The sequence below is a fragment of the Drosophila ficusphila genome, unplaced genomic scaffold, assembly GCF_018152265.1.
Source record: "Drosophila ficusphila isolate 14025-0441.05 unplaced genomic scaffold, ASM1815226v1 contig_286, whole genome shotgun sequence".
Taxonomy (NCBI): Eukaryota; Metazoa; Arthropoda; class Insecta; order Diptera; family Drosophilidae; genus Drosophila; species Drosophila ficusphila.
In genome coordinates, this window is record NW_025064189.1 from 2,644,757 (window position 1) to 2,666,049 (window position 21,293).

The following is a 21,293-nucleotide window of genomic DNA, read 5'->3' on the forward strand; positions in this document are numbered from 1 at the left end:
CGAAATTCTAATCCTGTTGAAAACAAACGCATCGCCCTGCCAGCCTCTGTCAAATTCAGAAATTCAGGCACCCGAAGGCCGGAGCCAGCAGAAGCCAGAAGATCCTGAGAGATACTGAGTCTGAGTCCTGGCATCTCGGCTGCACACTGACACAAGGATTTCCGTACATGACAAGCGGCAGCTATAATTTATAGAAGCTGCGTAAGTAAGCTGCGTGGCCGAGGATGCAGTGGGTTTTCCCCCTTTGGAAAGGGTTGGTCCTTCGGCATCCTTGCTCCTTGTGTCTGCTGCTGCTGCTGCTTCTGCTTCTGCTGGATGCTGTGTATTTGTTCTCGTCTTGTTTCACTTAAATGACACTTTGCATTCTTGTAGCATCTTCGAGTGCCAGCCAACCCCCCAAAAAGACCCCTTTCCTTCCAAAAAGATGGGGATATCTATACCAGTAGAATGTCGGGATCTTGAGGAATTTTCCCTTCATTATTCCGGGGGCAAAATTGTGTTCTTTGGTATTTTATAATTGAGTGTGAATATTTGCGATTAATATGAAAATTTGTGAAAATTTAATAAAATATCCTACACGATTTCCGGATCAATAACGTTTGCTGCCGAACGCAACTAATTGCTTAAGCTGACTCAAGTATTTAGGCGGACTTTAGATAAGAGAAAGCGGCTTAAGCTTAGCCATTCGGAAGAGGTTTCTATTGCTTATGCTTAAGACGCACGAACATTGTGTTTGTTTGGCTTAAATATTTGCGAATTAAAGCCAACCGAAAGGGGTTAGCATTGCAAATGCATACAACATATTTGCTCACAGCTACGCTACGGTGATTTATCAAATAAAAGTATTTCATGAGTGCACACTATTTGTTTTTTGGCACAAAGTAATTGCCACATATTTTATTTTATTACTTCTTGCATTGTGCAAATTAGAACAAGCTTGGTTTTTATGTTTATGGCTTGGTTAAACCAAGACAGATATTACAGAGCTTTGTGTTTTTTTACCCTTGGTATACCTTGGGTATTGTAAATCCAGTAAAAAATCCAAAAAATAGCTTTTTCGGAAAATGGTCTGAAGCCAGTACCAGAAAGCCCATTAGTTTTGTTAATGATGTCCGATTTAGGATTGGTATACCTCAAAATGCTTGCGACGTAGTCCCCTAAGAAACTCCATCATTACTTTGGTTTCGATTTTTGGTAGATTTTTATTAATTTTTATAATGTGACCCCAAAGTTAAGGAACTTAAGTTTATATTGATTCTAAAATTCTTGATCTTTTATCTTCCCAAATTTTTAAATCAATATTTATGCTATAAAAATTAAGATTAAATTGAATAATAACAATAATAATAATTCTAAATAGAAATAATAATTTTCTTATATTTTTTTAATTCAGTTCGGCCATGATTTAAGCGCATCTACATACTTATTTCTGAGAACATAATGACTGATAGTTAAACCTTGAACACTCCCATTATATTCGATTGAGCCTAATCAGAGGAAGGAGTTGTCTTAAATCAACTTAACCGTTTACCGTTTTCGACACTTTGAACAATGAAAAAATTAATGTTCCATTCACTTTAGTCATATGAAATGTTACCACGACATTAAAGAAAAAAAAAGCCCCTTGATTCCACTTGACCATGAAGATGACTACCCAAAATGCCAGCAAAGTCAAGATTTCTCATCCAAGACTTAGGCATAAAGAAGGTAACTAATCACAAATACGACTTTTACCTACTACCGCGGCTGTCAATAATAAATTACCATGATTTTCACATGGTGTTGAAGGATTGCCCACACACGATATATATAAAAAAGTATACTTGGAAACGGGTTGGCTAACTGGCTGTCTGTCTGGGGATCTGGAAGGCAAATGCGACAAGTTTCCAAATGGGTAACAATTTTCAAAGTGATTAATTCGCCTGCTGGCTGGCTGCCATCGAGCATTCGGCCATTGGATTGATTTATGGCCGCAAGACGTTAAGTGGATGCAAGATAAGTTAACTGTCGTATATCCTCGCCGCTGGTGACCGATCCAATCCGATCCGATCCAATCCGAACTAAGCCATACCATACACTATACCTTACCGATCCGATCTGAACAATAAGGGGGAATGTCGAGTGGTTGCGACAGGCAGCAACCGGCGCGATCCCATGGTTTATGACCCATAAACGAGATCGCTTCACAAGCGCGGCGCAGCGAAGGATCTCTCGAATATAGTATCTCTTGGATGCGATTAATTTACCCGGCTTACTGATTGGCCCCATGTGTAATGGGTATTTTTTTTTTTTATGCCCCAGCGCGGTCATTTAGCATTGTAAAACAGACCATAAAGATCGAGTGGGGCTAAGTTGACTCTTGGGAACGGAACTAATGTCCCGCTGATGGCACCATAGAATTACTAAAAACCGTTTAAGAAATTTGTTTACCCGTTCGCTCGGCATGTGGCAACCGAAGATCCAGTTGGTAAATACATATATATATATAGTGGAATACCTGTCGGTTGTCCACTTACACGTGTAAACTGTGTCAAACGAAACCAAATTAATCACTTGCACTTTACAAATACGAGCATCGCGGCTAATTCGGCCGCCTCATCGCAACTTGCAACTTGCGGCTGCCTTCGTCGGCTGTCAATTTCAATTGAATTGGCAATTTGTTGCATAATCGAGCCACTGCTAAATGTTAATTTATCAAACGGCGATAGTCGTTACAAATTGTTTTCCCCATAAAAGCCATCCACATCCACATCCACATCCATGGACACAAATGCCGAGGGGTTCAGGTAGAAGTCCGTCCACGAACACAGACGCAAAGATGCCGGCTTTTGGTTTTGGTTTTGTCTCGCATGCGGACAACATTGTCCATGTCTCGGCCATTTGACAATTTCTGCGTCAATTTGGCCAAAACCTACACACCGAAAAATATCAGATTCAGCTGCATCTACACTGCAAGATTTTATATTGTATTTTATTTAAGAACTATATAAATAATAGAAGTTTTAATAAAACTCTCAAAATTTTTTCTTTTTGTATGTCATAAAAGGAATAATAATATTTATTGAAAATGTCCAAGCGATTACTACAAAACCATAAATTGAGGGGAATTTATGCTAATATGTCTAATAGGAAAAAGAGGTAATTAGCAGTATTTCGAATAAAAATCTCTACATGAAAATAATAATAGGTACAAAATATGTATGTATATGTACACAAAAAAAAATAGTTTTCTGTCAGCAAACATAGGTATGTGTATGTCATGCAAAAAGTTAAAGTGACATTGCATTTGTAAATTGCATTGGTAACTGATAAATTCAATCTCTACAAGTATTTGATTTTCTGATGAATTGCAACGAATAAAAATGGAAGCCTACATTTTTATACGATGTCGATGAAAAACCACAAAATAATACTTACTTTTCAAGACCTGAAACTACAAATATTTCCATCCATTCCCAACCCCTTCAATTTAAGAACACATTTACCTTTCATGATTATAAAGAATTTTATTAAACGAGTTAAAATTATTTAGATTATGTGTTCATATAGACGAAGTGTTTAGTGTGAAGTCTGTTAGACAATGAAAAACGTATCACAGTTTACAATCTTATTGCGCTAGTTTAGTATTTAGTATTTAGCCTAAGCTTACATTGCAGTTTGAAGAGAAACATTTGATCTGGTACTCTAGATACGATGCATAACTTGAATGAAACTTGAAGTTACTTAACGCGCTACACGGCTACAGTTAATATTACACAATCCGTCTGGTTCTTGCACGATCCCAAAGATATACTTTTCTATATATAATATATATATATATATATTTCCAGTCCGATTTAGTTGGTGAACTTCTTGAAGAGCGGCTTGAACATGGCCTCATTTCGCTGGAGTTGCGGCGACGAGGAGCTGCTGCTGCTGCTGTTCCCGCTGCTGTAGTCATCCCGCGGGGAGTACTCCCCAATCCTGGCCGAGAAGTTCATGGGGTAGTTCGAGGAGAAGCCAAAGGCATTACTGCTGCGACAGGTAGCGGTCATAGGGGCTTGAGAAGCGGTAGGCAGGAGACTCAAAGCTCCGCTCAGCACCTTCATATTCGGCGGAGTTTGGGGTGGAGTATCTGGTTGGGCTTCGAGAAACCCCATCGCCCGCTGATTCGCTGTGGACTGAGATTGTTGCAGCTGCTGCTGCTGCAGTTGCTGCTGCTGCGGATGTTGCCGCTGCAGTTGGAACTGCAGTGGTCCGCTCGAACTTGCCGTAGTATGGATGGTACCGCCCACTTGCAACTGCTGCTGCTGCTGCTGCTGCTGCGGCTGCTGCTGCTGCGGGTGCATATTGCTGTAGGGGATACTGCTGCTCGTAGTATGCAGCTGCTGGGTCGTAGCCCCTAGAAAACCCCCGTATGCCGTGGTGTGGGGCCTCAGGTAGGGAGCTGCGGCCCCATTGAACAGCTGTTGCTCTCGTCCTGCATCCTGCGGCGGATATTGCTGTTGCGTCTGTTGCTGCTGTTGCTGTTGCTGTTGCTGCTGTTGCAGCGGCATCGATTGGTGACCCATGTAGGCCGGGGGCGGGGTCTTGCAGCCAACTGTGTCGGCCAGACTCCAGATCTTCGGCTTGGTAGCTGGAATCGGCACGCCACAATCCCGGCCTAGCTGGTTTTTTGAATCCCCAAGTTCGCCCTGCAGTTTGGAGCTCTCCCCATGGAAAGGCAACATTCCCTGCTGACCAGCTTGATAGTAAGCGGGATGCTGATGGTGATAAGGATGGTAGCCACCGGGGTGGCCACTCGAGGAGCCACCTCCACCGGGATAACCACCAGCTCCACTAGAGGGATAACCAAAGCCAGCTCGCAGAATGTTCGCCTGACCCAAGCACTTTTGGTCCTCGTCTATGGCATCCTCCTCCTCTTTGGTCTCATCTGGTTGGAAGAAACAGCAGCTGTAAGTTGGGAACCCCAGGATATACCTTTAAAATGATGTACCTTTGGCCAAACTGCCACTCTGGCTGCCCTTGCTCGGCTCCAAGTCCTCTTTATCCTTTTCATCATCGGACACCATGGCATCATCGTCGTCATCCGTTCGGTTCTTCGGCTCCCAGGTCATCTTGTTCTCCTTCTTCAGCCGACGACGGGCATTGGCGAACCAGGTGGACACCTGGGTGAGGGTCATCTTGGTGATGATGGCCAGCATTATCTTCTCGCCCTTGGTGGGATAAGGGTTCTTCTTGTGCTCATTTAGCCAGGCCTTCAGCGTGGCCGTCGATTCCCGCGTGGCGTTCTTGCGTCGGGCCGCCAGATCGTAACTAGCGCCATAACTGGAATTAAATTATAGAATATTTAGAGATAATATTTAACCACACACAATTACAATTAATTAAATAATTAGTTTTAATGATCATGTAAATACCATTAATTATAATTCCAAAGCAAATCATGTTTGTGTTATGCAAATATTTTTCAAACATGTAGTTTTATGTAAGCTGATTTATTTATTATTTAAGTAAAGCTATGTGAAAAATGTAAACAGTTCTTAAAATTAAATTCCTTAGGGTAATGTTGTTAGAAATAAATTCAACTTCTAAAGATTCTAATTAAACCTGAGCAGCAAAAAAATTTTTTACAAAAATAAAATTTGAGAAGAAGTACAGATTCCTTAATTTAGTGCTCCGCTTTGAAGAAATATTCTCTGTCTAATTGCAATCGCGGCAGTAGCGAAACATGGAAATTCATTAAAAATGCGGAAAACTCAAATTGATGTTTTCCTACCACCTGCCCCCCGCTGGCTTCCTCCTGCCTCCTCCTGCTCCATTGAGCTGGGGGTCCACGTCCTGCCAGTGTAATACAACGTCAAAATATTGTAAAACATAGTTGTGAAACAGGGCACGGCCACAAAAAGCAACAACAACAACAACAACAAGATGAGGAGCAAACCCGAACAGCGTCTCCGGCAATAACGAGGACGACAAGTGGGTGCAACCGGGTGATCCAGTTGTATTCCACTCCACTCCACTCCGCCAGTTCTCTCCAGCAGTGCACTTATCGCATTTTTTAACCCACCAGAGGCTGTGGTATAGCCCCTCCCCCTCCCCCCAACGTCCCACCCACTCATCCGTCCTTCGCAATAATGGTCTATGGTGGTCCTCCGATCCATCCACCATTCACTTGCCAGCTAAATTAAGCCCCAAACCAGGCGAACTCCGCTGCACATCCGGCTCATCCGCTTTTCACTTTCGGGTCTTCCCCGAAATCCCTTTTCGTCCTTCGTCCTTCGTCCTTCTTCATTTTTCCGATTGGTTTGGTTCCTTTTTTCCATGGGATTTTTATGGAGCCACAATCAACAGTTTGTGTGCGGTGAATTTTACAACAAGATAAAGAACGAAGCGAAACTCGGGACCGCTGCCCGTCGAATGTAAATTCGACGTCCTTTCTCCTTGTTCCTTCTGCTTTTTTACCCCACTTTTTCGTCCTCTTTTTATTTTGGTTGTAACAGTAGGCGACCCTGATTGCGTGCAGTGTGGAGGATGTTGCCAGTGATTAGCACAAGAGTTTGGAGGAGGACTCGCGATGGTTTTTTTATTCAACCCACTAAATATAGTGCAGGATTTAACCAAAATGTAAACGTTTTTCGGGATGTGTAAGCTTATTTTTGATTGTGATAGTACTAAAAATAAGGTTCTTTTTTATTCAAGGATTATTATTTTTAGAAATAAACTATTTAAATGTTATCCAAATAGGGAAAGCTTCTGGGTGCGTAATTGAAATAAAATTATGATAAAGTTAAAAATAGGTAAAAGCAAAGTTGAAATTATTCTTTAATTTATGATTTATAAATTCAGTAAAAATTATATTTATTTAAATTGAAACCGAACTAAAAATTTACAGTTAAATGATTTACGTTTATTTTTTAATAAGTTCAAGTTTTGTAGTTTTGTCATTTAATGAGGAAACTTTTTAATAGAATTTCAAAGTGAAACTGTTGGAAATATAAACTTAAAAGAACCGTCTGCCTTCCAGATCTCCCACTGTAACTTTTGAATAAGTAATCCAGATTTGTCCAATACCCGTGAGCGGAGTTTGTGGAGTCCATAATTTCAGGCACGTAACCCACAACATCGGACGAATGTCAGTATTTAAAACGGAGCGGCTATATGATTATCGCGTAGTTCGGTAGTTTGGTAGTCGGATCCGACGGATCCGATCCGAGTGATACGCTTTGTGGGCTTTTTGTGCTGTTATGTTTTACAACCTAACAAACATCAATTTGTCCGTAATTGGCACGCATCCTATTTTTGTATTCGCCATATAATTGCAGTACAGCGAATGCATGTAAAACTCGATGTATGTATTTATCTATGTATGTATGTGTGTATGTGTGTATAAATGTACATGTGTCTGCGTTCTTTTGGCATAACTCGTAAACAAAAAAAAAAAAAGTGATTTGGCTGTAAATGCTGCTACTGGCGGGCCATAATCTTGTTAACAAATCACATTCTTGTTCACACAAACACACGGACACGGCTATATGGTCACATACTATAGCCGCATAGCGGTCGACTGAATGGGCCGCTTATTAGTTTTAGACCGGCTTACACACATTTACATTTCGCATTTTAGCTTTTCATACCCAGCAGGCGCACATGCAATTTGGTCGCGGAGCCACCAATTACGGCGGCCATTATCTGCGAGTTGCGATTTGCGCGATTTACAGCGGCGAGCACATTTCGAACAAATAACGCTGGCTGGTTGAGTTCAGCTGAGTTGGCTGTGGCACAAATGACATTGGCTCCCGTGAGCAGACACGTTCATGCCTGTCACTGGGTAATTACGCTGGCTGTCACTCCACCATCCCCACCCAAAGTTTTCCCTCCCAACCACCTCATTTACCTTCTACCTCCCCCTCCCGGAAAAGCCCCCTGCAATTGCCATCTGCCAGACAGACAGACAGATGGCCTAACTGACTGACTGTCAGTCAGTCAGTCTGATTTTCCACCTTTCCGAGTTTTCCCACTCCGTTGCCAATTTGTGACGATGAACAAAACAAAGCGCAACCGTTCCTCTCTTAAATGTTTGTCAACCCGTAAATATGTACACGCCTACACACCGTGAAAAAAAAATATATATTAATTGAATAACAAGTGTTCTTTCTAGAACATTTTGTAAATTTGGCAGAAAGACTTGTTTTTGAATTAAGATCAATTTGCTTTTAAACTAAACATTTGAAAACAGTTCTATGAATAAGAAAACTAAGACATAAATAACAGATTTTAAAATAGCAAAATAACAATAAAAAATTTTAATGGATGTCTACTTATTAGAAATATATTAGAAACCAATACTTCAAGGTCATACAATTTGTTAAAATTTTATGGGTAGGAAAATTTCAAAAGCTAAATATCCCAAATAATTTCTATAAAGTTGAAGATGATATATTTTTTTTTTATGCGTTAAGTTATGAATTCGAAGCAAATAAAGTTTTATAGTGACTATAAAGTAGGCTTTTTCCCAAAGTGTAGCCACATACTGGTCCAAGTACATACGAACACCGGTGGATTGGTAAGTACGTGCGTATGTACCGCCGCTCAATATGGCGGCCAACATGGCGTTCATTTGCGGCTCACACCTCACCGCCCCCCTCCCCGCCCCGCCCCTCCCCCAACCGCCCCATTCAACATGCATCGCTTACAACTCACTCACTCATTCATTCACTTAGCTGCAGCTCGATTTCATGGGCTTTCCGCACGCAAACTTGGCCCAAACGAAAGCGAACCGATCCAATCCAACCCAACCGTCCAACCATCCAAACCATCCAAACCGTCCAACGGGAAGCCGCAGCCGTTGCATGCCACTCAGCCTTTCAGCCCTTTCAGCTCTTCAACTCTTCCCCCGATTCGGATTCGGAATTACATATATTCGGACTGCGGGACTGGGGAGACTCCTCCTGCCTACTCCTGTCTCCTGTCTCCTTTCCCCCTGCTCCCCTCCTCACTTTTCACTCCTGTGTGTGCGTACGCACTTGTGTGTGCACCCACGTGTGTACATACTTAAGGCTTAATGCATGTGCATGCACAACAACAAATTCTGCTGTCTTTTATATGCTCAAAATATTTATTTAATAGGTGCTAATTATACTGCACATTCCATAAAATCACGCACCTACACAGAGAATAAAACTGAAGGAATGTGTTCCCTACCCTTGTTAATTATTAAAAAAAGGTATGCAGCATGTACAAACCTATTTAAAGTCTTTATACTTAAATTAAAAAGTGGGAGGACATTTATGGGTAAAAGCTAGAACTTCGGCGCAAACAAATTTTGAACATAAGTTTCTTGTTTAAAAATATATCATTAATAGAAATATTATTGTTGATCAATAAAGGAATAATAAGTCTTTCAAAGCCATGAATACATACATAAGGTATTTAAACCTCATTTATTATTATTAAAAACTTTGATCCATTACAAATTCTATAAAGATAATAATTGCAATTATTTAAACATTTTTTTTAAGGAGAAGACAGTTAATATATATATATATATATATATATATATATATATATTTTAATTCCTTCTTTTCAGTGCAATAGCACACATGTATTTATATATAAAACCATGTGGATGGTATGCGTTGGGCGCACTGGCGTGCAATTAACTGCCATTATTTTTGCAGCAATCATAAATAAATAATTTCGCGCTCTCATACAGTTTCGAACAATTCAAATTTTATTATCGCCAGTCCCTAGAGCATTTTGACCTCCGTCTGTGGGGGAAAATCGGTGGAAAGCAGGGGAAAACGCAGGAAAATGGAGGAAGAGGGCAGCGCAGCCGCCGCAAGCAATTAAATTCAAATCAATTTCAAGTACTCGCAAATATTTTGTAATTAATTATGGGCGCGCGATTGCATTCGATTCGGCGAGCCATGTATTTAAATTGGGCTAAAAGGCTTTCTATTTATTTTCTATTAGACGCAATTAATTATTGTTTTGGCGGCGGTGTCTTAATTTGTGGCCTAGAGCCACGCGATTGCCATTCAATTCTGTTATTCTTTTTCTACCGGGCCTAATTAAATTAAAATACAAATGCCAGTGGCAGTGAGGATTTTTTTTTGCTTACCCGTAGGCCGACATGGGATCGTAGGAATAATAGCCCGTGGTGGGCTGCAAACCGGCCGAGGTCCAAGCTCCCATTTCCGGACCCGCTCCCGTGTCCTTCAGTCCGTACGGATTGCTCTGAAACGATTAAGAATTCAGCATTGAATTGAGTGATTATAAGAGGAGTATGGCATTTGCCAAACAAAGCGGCGAACAAAGCATTTTCCCACAGTTTTCGAAGTTGACAATTTTGTTAACATGGAATTTATAATTTGGCAACATATTTCGCAGCTGAACAAGCAAATGCCGAATGCCTAGCCATATTTTAAAGACAGATAACACCGATCGATACAGAAAAATACATAATTTAAGGGGCGGCAAAACTTTTCGAGTTCCGAAAAAATCGGTATTATCTAAGTTGGAGCGCCGATTATTGTTATTATATGAAAGCAGCCCGCAAAAGGCTGACACTTTTGAATTTTAATTTGGACCGCGGAGTCCAATGAGTCTGTTTGTGGCGTGCTGCGATTTATGCCCTCGGAAAATGACAGCCGGATTTATGAGCGACAACTATTGGCCAGATCGCCGCTGGTCGAGCGCCCAATCTGGTTGGCCCTGTCGAGCCGGGCTTTTGTGAGCTCTTGATTTATGAAACGGTATTAACATTTTTAATTGCTTAACATCATGTATGCCGTTGTTTATTAATTTTTCACCCCACCCCTTAACGAGAAAACCGCCGCGGCCGAGTGACAAATATATTTATCAAAATGTCGTTCGAACAGGTATTGGATCGCCAATCGAAAAAAAAGCCCTCTTCCCGATTTATTTACCAATCCAAAATGACTTGGAGTGAGATTTTGCTAGATCTCCCTTGAGAACCGAAGTATTAACACCTCGCCGCCGAAAAATGAGCGACGACATCTTATCGAGAGACCTCCGAGATATTTTCTTAATTAAAAGTATGCGCTTCGTGACAACCGATAAAAAAGACACTCGGTCAGGTGCTCGCCTCAAAAAAAAAAAAAAAAAAAAAGGGAAAAAAAAGGGAACGAATGAATTTCCTGTTGTTGTAAATAACAATTTAACATGACACTTTGGTGGCTGCCGCTGCCGTCTCCGCCCCATTTGCTTTTCCTCTGCTCTCCTCTCCTTTCCCGAGGGGTTTTCCTCTTGCCTCACCAGATAGTAGATTTTCTTTGAAGTACTCGCCGAGAGCCGCCCAAGTTGATTAGACGGTGTCTTCGTTCATATTAATTAGATCGTTCAAACTAATGTGCTTATTACAGCCCTCGTAAACATTGGGGGAATATTGTTGACAAAGTCGGACAAGTGTTTTAAGATTTCTCTAAATTAGGAGCAATTTATGAAACTTGTTTGTTAATTTAATCAGAAATTTACATGCCCTAGGAGGAAACATTTTTAAGGCAGTAAGACTATATTTTTTTCACTTTATTGGGGCAGTTTAGTATTTTCAAAAAGTTTATAAATATCTCTGTGGAAATTAATGCACGCCCCTATAAATGTTTTTATCTATTGCAAGCTGACAAAATTATTATATTTTCAAGAGTGTTGACAGATTACAAGACATTCAAGCAACTAGTAATAAAAACGTTTTAAAAGTTGATAACAAAATTAGCGGTTGTAGGCAAAGCAAACTCCATATTAAATAATCATGAAAAAAATATAGATTTGTATTAAAATTGATGATGAGATTTAATGGGATTATGGGAAAAATTCTAATGCAAAATTAGCTTTACAAATTAAGAAGTTCTGGTAAAAAATTGCCAACATATTTTTCGACAGATTGTTGAACAAAAATTGTGTACACAAACCACGTCGATGAAAATATTTATCTGGTGTGCGATGCGGCAACATGATGTCCTTATAAAACACTTGCTCGGTTATTTGGGCACTTCCAGCCAAGCTAAGCTGTTTGGCCTATCCATCTCGGGCAGTTAGTTATTTGCCAAGGCTAAATACTGTCCACATTGTTGTTATACATATTGTTGCCAATTTTATGTGTTTGTTCGAGCTTGTGTTTGTGTTTGTGTTTGCCTTTCATTCAGGCCAGCAGCAAAAGCAAAAGCAGCAGCAGCAGCAGCAGCGTGTGTTTTGCTTTCAGTCATGCTGTGCTCGTGTACATTTCAGCGGTCACTTAGAGACCATATGAGCACAGTGGCGGTCAAAATAATAGTAGCCTTCAAGGAGGCCAACATAAATTGCCAATTAATGGGGTAATGTAAGAGTAGATTGAAAAAATTCCCGAAATAAATGGCTTAGGAAGTTGCTTGGCCAAGAAATGAAAGAAAGCTTTAGGCCATCAAAATGAAATCAAAAAAATTAACAAACTTAGACAGCAATATTAAAAAAAATGTAAAAAAAATAATACCGTTATAATAGATTAAATTAAAATATTTTGAAAATATTTAATTATTTAAATTAAATTTATTTATGCTAAACGGCATATGTTTTTCATAAAATTTTTTTAATATTTTGTGTTTAGAATAATAAAATACTTTTTAGGCACTTTTACTACTACTATTTCTTTGACCTCCAACTGTGTGTATGTGGGGTGCTCACACACACACATCAACATGGGCTTGATTAGCCCACACATACACGAAGAGAGTGGAGTGTAATTGAGGCCATGGGGCAATATGTTTTGTTTCCAATGATTTTGCCTTTCTTTATGCAAAGTATCGAATATCGCAATGGAAGTCTGTTCGCCTGTTGGGCTGTTGGCAGTAGGGAACCCGGCGGAGTAAACGGGCTTATAAATTAGGTAGATGGATAGACGGACGGGGATAGAAAAAGAGCGGCGGGGTGGAGTTCGGTGGGGAGTGGGGATCTGGCAGAAACTAAACCCCCGATACGGAGCCAAATGAGGTTTGACTGAGCTTCAGTCAGCCATAATGATAATTCGATTTAGTCGACTGCATTGACAAGCCATCGTTGTTGTCGTTGTCGTTGTTTCCCCCGGTCTCGTTGTCTTATGTTGTCGTTGTTTTTGTCTCCCTCCTAAGCTGCGGACAAAAGCCACTGACTACACAATTAAAGTCATACGTTGAGATAATCCATTTAGCCCTCTGGCCCATGGCTCTTGGCCCTCCTCCGGTTCTTGGCCAAAACACTTGGAAAAATATATTATAACCTTCTTTGAAATTTCAAATTATAAAAAGGGTGTTAAATATAAGTTCAAACAAAGATAACAATCCATGTTTTTCATGCTTTATAATTGAATTGATCAAAACTCAACAAAAATGTTATATCCTTATTTTGTATTTAATTTGCAATTGATAGTGACATATTTATTTACTATTTAAATTTTTAAGTTTTTATTCAAAATTATTAAGTATTCGACCAAAGCCTAAGAAGTGGTGATTACTTTTTGTTTGCCTAAATTAAAACTATTTTAAAATCTAATTTTTTGTTAACAATATAATTTTCAATTTTAAGGCATTTTAATGATCATGGAGATAAATAAAAACTCATAATAATAAAAATTCTTTAGTTTCCCCCAACTTAAGATTGTTTCAAGTGCACTTACCAGCGGCGAATAGAAGGCGGAGCTGTCCACTCCGATGCTCTGGTAGGGATTTTGGTCCGTCGAGGGGTAGGGCGTACCGTAGACGCCGACGCTGGCCGCCGGCAGGCGGGAGTAGCTGGAGAGGGCGAGGCGGGCGGAGTCGTACTGGCAGGAGCAGACCGTCTGACCCGACACCGGGTCGGTCATTATGGGCCGCCCGTTCTCGCAGCAGGATCCACCACCACCACCACCACCAGCACCGCCGGCCGTGGGCGTCGTGCCCACACCATTGCCGTCCAGGGAGCCACCGGTGGCCAGATCCGCTCCACCTCCCCCTCCTCCACCCGCTGAGGATCCTGCTCCAACCACCGTTGCTGCATTGGAGTTCTGCGAAAGCGCATTGGGACTGAGCGCCCCCGAGGAGGCATCTCCGCCAGCTCCTCCAGGCGGCTGGCTGCCCTGACAATCCGGACCGCCCGCGGGGCTCATCGCCGGGGCGTTTGTCATCACCAGCGCCTCGTTCACATTCACATTCACGTTCACATTCGCGGAAGCGTCCTCCGGCGGCTGGGCACTTGGCGGCAGGAGCTGCAAGAGATTGGATGTGGAGGGGTTCTTTGAGTCGGGCTCTATCGCAAATTGAAACACAAGTTCGGCTTTTTAGCCGCTTATCTTATGAGTATATTAAACTGACTGCACAGGGAAAATTGTAAAAGTTTTGTTTGAGAAAAGTAAAAAAAAGTGGTAAGAATAGATATTTTCTTTATTTTCCTTACCCCAAAAAAGTTATATAAAATTTAGAAATTGAAAAATACGGTTTATGGTATAATTAAAATATAGGAACAAATCTTGGAATGTCAAAGGAATTTTTAAAATAAAAACAGAAATCCTGTGGTTTAAATGATTTGAAGAGCTTTTCTTTGGGATAGGTTAATTAATTTACTGCATAGATATTAAAGAAATTGATAAGCCACAGTGTTGTATAAAGTTTTTAAATCGTAAAAAATTTCATCATTATTATCATTTAACTTGTTGAATGTGCCTACAAATGTTTCTGCCTTCCCAACCCATTATATTATGTTTTAAGATTCAACTAATATGCGACTTAATAAGTGAAATTTAAAATTAATTTGACTCTTAAACTGATATCATATGTTTCCCCCTGTGCAGATACTTCAAAACCCCAAAAGCCACTTCGCTGATAGCCTTAAGTGATATATAAACACACATCGCCACCGGTTTACATAACTAATGCATGTTAATCAAGAGCCCATTTTAATTTTTATTTCAAACACCAAAGGCTGTTGATGATCGAGAAATATTTTCCCTGGGCTGCAGAAGGGTCATTTCGAACACCTTAAAGAGATTTGGGGAGCTGATAAGAGTCCACACTTACTGTGCAGAGGTGGGGCTTCCAAGAAACCTCCAATCACAATGATATTGAAGGAAAATATTTCATTTTGAACCCAAAAAGCTGTCTCTAAACTGACAGTTTTTATCTCCAAACATTTCGCCGGTGAATTAGTTTCTTGGGCTGCTCAGGTGATAAGAAATTTTCGTTGAATGATCAAAAGAGCATATGAGGTAATAAAATTTTTTATTATTTGATATTTGATTTTAGTAGCTATAAAGCTTCCTGAAGTAAAGTATTTTTTCCTGTTAAATAATTAAAGTTAACTAATATCATTTGAACTTAATAACTTTCGATAATAAACAAGAATTATTAAAGGCCACTTTATAGGTTTTATTTTATAGACTATTATAATTCCAATTATAAATGATTTTACTTTTACTGATTAGAATATTTTGGTAGTCTTTATTTTGAATTAGGTATTAAAAAAATGTTTAACAGCAATCAAGACGGTTGCTACTTGAAGCGATCTATTAATCTGACAAGATGTTATTACAAATTGATAACTGATCTTATAATTACAGAAAACTGCCTCCGGCAACAAGCCGCACTACATAGATGTCAACTCGCTGGCGGAGATGCGAGGTGAAAACCTGCCTGGGAATGGATGCCTCCATCTCTTCCATCTCTGGACAGGAAACGCACGTACATGCATAATGGCTAATTTTCTGCAGCATAAACCCGAGTAAGTCATGCTAACTGCCGTACTGGAAACTTCATAAATATTGATGTCCGGCAATGTTGTTTACCCATCCCCAGATATCGTATATACAATCCACCTCCTGGCAAAGCGGGGGCTTCCACTTGGAATCGCTTGGAATCGCCATGGAATCACTGGGTAATTGCGAATTTAATTCGAAAAATCGACAGAAGGCCCATATTACAAGATGCATCGATAACGTGTAAGCGAATATGGTGTTAACACACAATCAATGCCGCCGGCCAGGAAAGCGCAGAAGCTGTACGGGATTCGTAATCCCGCGGCGATTAGGTTCCCTTAATCAATGGTCTTCCGTTGGATTCCAGCTCCTCTTTTTTTTGTTGTTTTTTTTGGCTGCTCACTCTCCTTGGATTTCTCTGCAATGGCGGCCAGATCAATTACCCGGCAAATCGATTTCAAGTGCCGAGAGGGAGCTCCGATGATGGGTGATGTCCTCCATCTTTTCGGTGGAGCTTCGGCTTTTTGCGCCTATGGCATGCGCCAGTCACTTGGCAATTAATATGCAAAATGCGCCAAGCCCGCAGACTGGTTGGGCATTTAAAGATGCCAGAAATCAATGAGGGTGTGGCAGCCGACGCCTATAGGTCCGCCGAGGTCCGAGGACCGATGGAACGGGCTCCAAGCCCGAGATCGATGTGGATATGAAGATGGAGATGGAGTCGATGCAACATGCTGGCGAAGGCTTCTGAAAATTACCGCGGGCAATCTGCGAAACGAGCGGACTGCTGATGCCTCCTCAATTTCTGAAGTCTGAGGAAGAAGAAGTCTGCCTGGCGAAAAATATATATCGTCGAACCCATAATTAAGTTGAGTGCTCCGCCCGATGGACAGCTACAAATTGATCGAATGCCAGCGAAAAGGTCATAATACCTGGGCAACAATTTCAGCCGGCTTACACGGCTTCCGTGGCAGCAGAATTCTCCGGCAAAAATTAAATGCTGTCCCGAAAACGCATAATTATTCCGCGCCATTAACATAATCTGACAATAGAACCGACCCAAAAACTTTGCCCCAAAATCGCTAACCGTGCATATTATTTTTTGTTATAATTATCGGATGCGATCGATGCGAGATCGATTCTCTGGGGATTCTACAGGTGAGTGATCCACTAGAAGGTCGTCTCATAATTAATATAGAGGAAAATTTCTGAGTCATGCTGGAGCGCACAAATAATAGAATTTCGAGGCCAAGACAAGCTGACTATATATAGGGACATCATTGAAAAAAACACACAAAAAAATATAAAAAAAAAAACGAAAAAAAATCATACAACCATTTATCAAAATTTTACAAATGAATGATTCAGGTGTTTTTTGTGCCGCGTGATTTTAATTAGTAAAAAGCAAATACATTTTCGGTTTCGTATGGGAATGCTCGACGATCGAAATGAAGGAGGAGGAGGCTTCGTTCTCGGTTCTCGGTTCTCGATTCTCAGTTCTCCGTTCGCGGTTCTCCGTTCCCAGAGAAACTCTCGCACAATATGAGAATTATGACAACTGATCTGATAGGCGACACCATATAGGGAGCTCTATGCGCCTGCCAGATTCCTCAGCTCCTTGAGCGAATGCATTATTCATGAGGCAAAGAGTAAGGCAGAGGGACTCCTCCATTCCTGCTGCTGCCTTTCCGCTGGAGGAGGAAGCGCCAGTCCAGTGGGCCATGTGAATTGGCCACGTCTTCTGTCTTCTGGAGCTCTGGAGTCGAACTGTTGGCAGTTGGAGGCTGGAAGTTGCAGACGACTGGCAGGCGACAGTGCGCAGATAAGATCTGCTTTTGGCCATGTGTGTTTGCTGCTGCCCAGTGAGCCAGTTCAGTGAGCAGCAGTATTGCAGTATTGCTGTATTGGTACTGCACATCCCAGTCCAGTTTCCAGTTGCTTTGGTAGAAATTTCTGTGAATCGCAAACGCAGCGATCTAATCGCAACTTGTATCTTTGGGTCCGCTGCCAGGCTCCCGGTTCCCGATTCCCGATTCCTGATGCCCGATTCCGATTCCGATACCTCCCCCGACAATCCTTCTCCTTCTGCTCCACCTTCACTCCGATGACCAAGTTGATAGCAGAAGGCTATAAGCGCCACTTGGAGTCGAGAGAAGCAACGCAACTTCACCTTCGCTTCAACCTCCTCCGCTCCTCCATCGCAATGTAAAGTAGATCAGAGAGGAGGGACCAAAGTCATTGGTCCATCGATCGGCTGGTGGGATCGTGGACTATCTGGCATCTTGGCCAGCATCAATGGAGTGTACAGAATGCTCCTCACGTAGCTACCAACGCATTCCCAGGGCCTGCCCTCAGCTGTCACTTTACGGTTATGAATTTTATGATTTACGATCGCCGCAATTGAATTTTATTGACTTTTCAACAGTTTCACCTGAGCGTGCCTCAATCGGCACCTCCCATCGTCTTGGCCTTCTGATTGCCTACGAACGAGCCTGGGCTTTTCGCTTTTTTTTCTGGCTTTTTGTGCTCCCCTCCCCGGTTTTCGTTTTCGACTCCACTTAATTGGACTCGTGTGGTCCGAAATGGGAAAGACTCCCAGAGTTCCGTGGAGGAATCCCCACGCAGTCTTCTTTCAACCGGGGAAGATACTAAGCAATTATTGCCTGGGAAATTAAACTTAAGCCGAGGCAAACTATTGACAGCTTTAATTTACTCTACCAATAATTTCTAGCAGTTCAGTGATCCATCAAAATGTTTACAACATATTAAAGTTACACCTGCAACTTCTTTTGTTGAAAGTCTTTAAGAGTGCCGAAAGGTTTTTGTGCTTTTTTGCAGTTGACAAAAAGTCTTAAATCCTTGGAGTGCTTTTTTCTCAGGCCATTTATCAGCAATCTGATTTATTGTGGTTTTTTGTTTGGCCTTTTACCAATTTACTGTCATAAACATGGAAAAAGTTTGCTTTAAGCAGCTGGTTTTTGCTGCTTAGTGAAAAGTTTAAAAGCGGAAAAATCAAAGACTAAAGCGGTTTTGCCCTATAGTGGGTCTTCAAGATCAAAAGATCAGATAGCTTTGTCTGTGGTCGGTAAAAATACTCTTAATAAACTTGATGGTAAGGATCTCTACTTTTTACTTTTATGATAAAATTATTCATAATGAAATTGTGTGTAAAAAAGAGGTTCTAAGTTTAAATTTTGTTTTACGCTTTAAGTAGAATTTATATTGATTTCTTTAGGTATGAGATATTTTTAAGTAAAGTAAAAATATTGATGGTATTTATGGCGAAAGTGTTACCAAATTTTTTGTACAACTTTTAAGCTTAATCCTCCATCTAAAAAAAATATAAGCTTAATCATCATTACAGAATTACATCAAGGGGATAATTATATAAACTTTTTAAAGACGTATAAAAATTAAAAAATATTTAAGATAGTTGTGAATTCGGCTTCTTTTATCCAAAGTTAATATTAGATAATTATGAAAATTTTTATTTTGATTAAGCCTATCATAATCGCAATCAGCTTAAGGAGCCACTTTAATGAATAATAACACTATACAATTTATCTTCTGGTTTTTAGAACCCATTTCCCCGTTATCAGAAATCACCTGGGACTTAATGACTATAAATATGTATGGGGCTTATTAATTAGAGACCCACCTGCGAGGCCGACGGAAAGCCTCCGTATCCGAATTGTGTGTAGGCAGCCATATCGCTAAGTGACTATTCGACTATATCGCTATAAGACCTAGTCTTAAAGTAACTCTCTCTCTCTCTCTCTCTCTCGCTCTCTCTCGTGGAACAGTCTTCTAAAGGATATATACCAGCTACATCAAATGTGAAGTCAAGTGATGTGCTTATACAGTTAACAGCTCAGTTTTGATTAGGTCTGTTCACAGTCACCGGAAACAACGACAACAGCAACGACATTAGGCCAACCGAAGGTACAATATATCCAAAAGTATCTCAGGGATTGCAGCTGTATTCTGTCACTCTTTATGCTTTTCTTTTATTTATTTTTTTTTTTTTATTTTTTTTTTTTTTGCAACACTCGCAACGAAAAACGCGGCGGCAAGACTCGCAAACGCAAACGAAAAATTCGACGAAATATCGACGGCAAAACGCGCGTTTTTTAGCACACGCTCCTCCAGATGTGCACCTTATAACGTTCGAACACGAACTGGTTGCGAATGCCGTTGCTGTTGCTGCTGTCGCCGTGTTGCTGTTGCTTCTGCTCCCGTTGTTATTGTTGTTGTTGTTGCTGTTATTCCTGCTGTTGTCGGCGCATTCCGCTGCAGTTGCTTGCCAGAGCGAGACAACGATAGAGCGCCCCAAAGAAAGAATGCCGCTCGCCTTGGGGAGCAGCAAAAGCCGGCAGACTGGAAGTCAATGAAATTGGTTAACGCCCACCACCAACAAACTGTTGTTTCGGTGGTGGTGGTCGCATTTTCCTCTCAGTGAGAATTCCATTCCCCGCCAGCAACTCTCGTATTCGCGGCTCACTGGAAGTCTGGCCCGTACCAACCACCAATCGCATGGCTTCATCGCCTTCGGCTGGTCTGGTTTTAATGGACAGGTGCGAGGTCGCCAAACAAAAGAAAGCAAAAATGAAATGGAACTACGAGAGATACGGAGACGCACATCCAGAATTTTCACAACTCTCGCAGCTCTTGTTGTTGTTGTTTTTCCCCCGATTCTCGAATGTGGGCAACGCCCATTTGTTTTGTTTGGCTAGTCATTTGTTTGTTTACCTTTCGAAACTCTGAACCACTGACTTCTCCGTTCTGGAATTGCCCTCGATCGCAGTGATCCAGCCAGCTGGAAATGCCAGCAAAGTGAGGCAAGGTAAGGTGGCTAAGTGGTGACACAAAAGCGTTAATAAGATCACCGAATTCCTTTGCACTCGCAGCGTATTTATCGCCCGTCATTACGTTTATCGCTGAATTGCGCGAAAGTTAACTCCCATTATCGATCCTAACTAATTAATCTCGCCCGATCTGGTTTATAAAAAACATTGCCAGCATTCGCTGCTTAAATATCACGCTACTTCGTTACCAGTTACTCGAAAGATCATCGAGTTTTTAATTTATTTATGGGAGGAATTAATGTCCTTGCTAAAGTAATAGTCATTTATTTAAATTTTGTGTGATTTAAAAATCTTTAAAAAATACGAACTTAGTTGAGAATATCTTCTGAAATACCATAAGTCTATTTTTGACTATAATTTAAGCATGGTTGTACCTAAAATAGCTTATTAAAAATTGTATATTTGTTAAACCATTGCAACATGTTGTTTACCAGAACATTGAAACAAATTATTAAAATTACGTGTTTGATTTCAAAGCAATAGTTTCATATGTTTTACCAATTAATCGAAGTACAGATGCCCCACAACCTTGGAACACCAAATATAATATTTAAGCCAATTTGTTTTCTTTGCCGTAATGACATTTCTAGTTTACATGCCATTTTAATTGCAATTAAAAAGCACTTCACAAGTATGTCAAAATACATGAATAGGTTGACCCTTTTTTTTTTTTTTTTTTTTTAAATAACAAATAAGTTTTATTTACGTCGATCAGCCAACCTAATGGCTATAATACGTAGAGCATAACAAAG

At 40.7% G+C, this 21,293-nt stretch overlaps 1 protein-coding gene across 1 annotated transcript; it reads right to left on the reverse strand.

The window, feature by feature from the left end:
• Positions 1 to 3,486: 3,486 nt before the first annotated feature.
• Positions 3,487 to 19,852, reverse strand: LOC108089559 (homeobox protein araucan). Its single transcript, XM_017187903.2, has 5 exons — positions 19,335 to 19,852; positions 13,628 to 14,194; positions 10,103 to 10,218; positions 4,976 to 5,307; positions 3,487 to 4,912 (listed from the first exon to the last, which is right to left on the reverse strand). Exons 1-5 carry the CDS (start codon positions 19,383 to 19,385, stop codon positions 3,837 to 3,839), a joined length of 2,142 nt encoding a protein of 713 aa, XP_017043392.1. The 5' UTR covers positions 19,386 to 19,852; the 3' UTR covers positions 3,487 to 3,836.
• Positions 19,853 to 21,293: the final 1,441 nt, after the last annotated feature.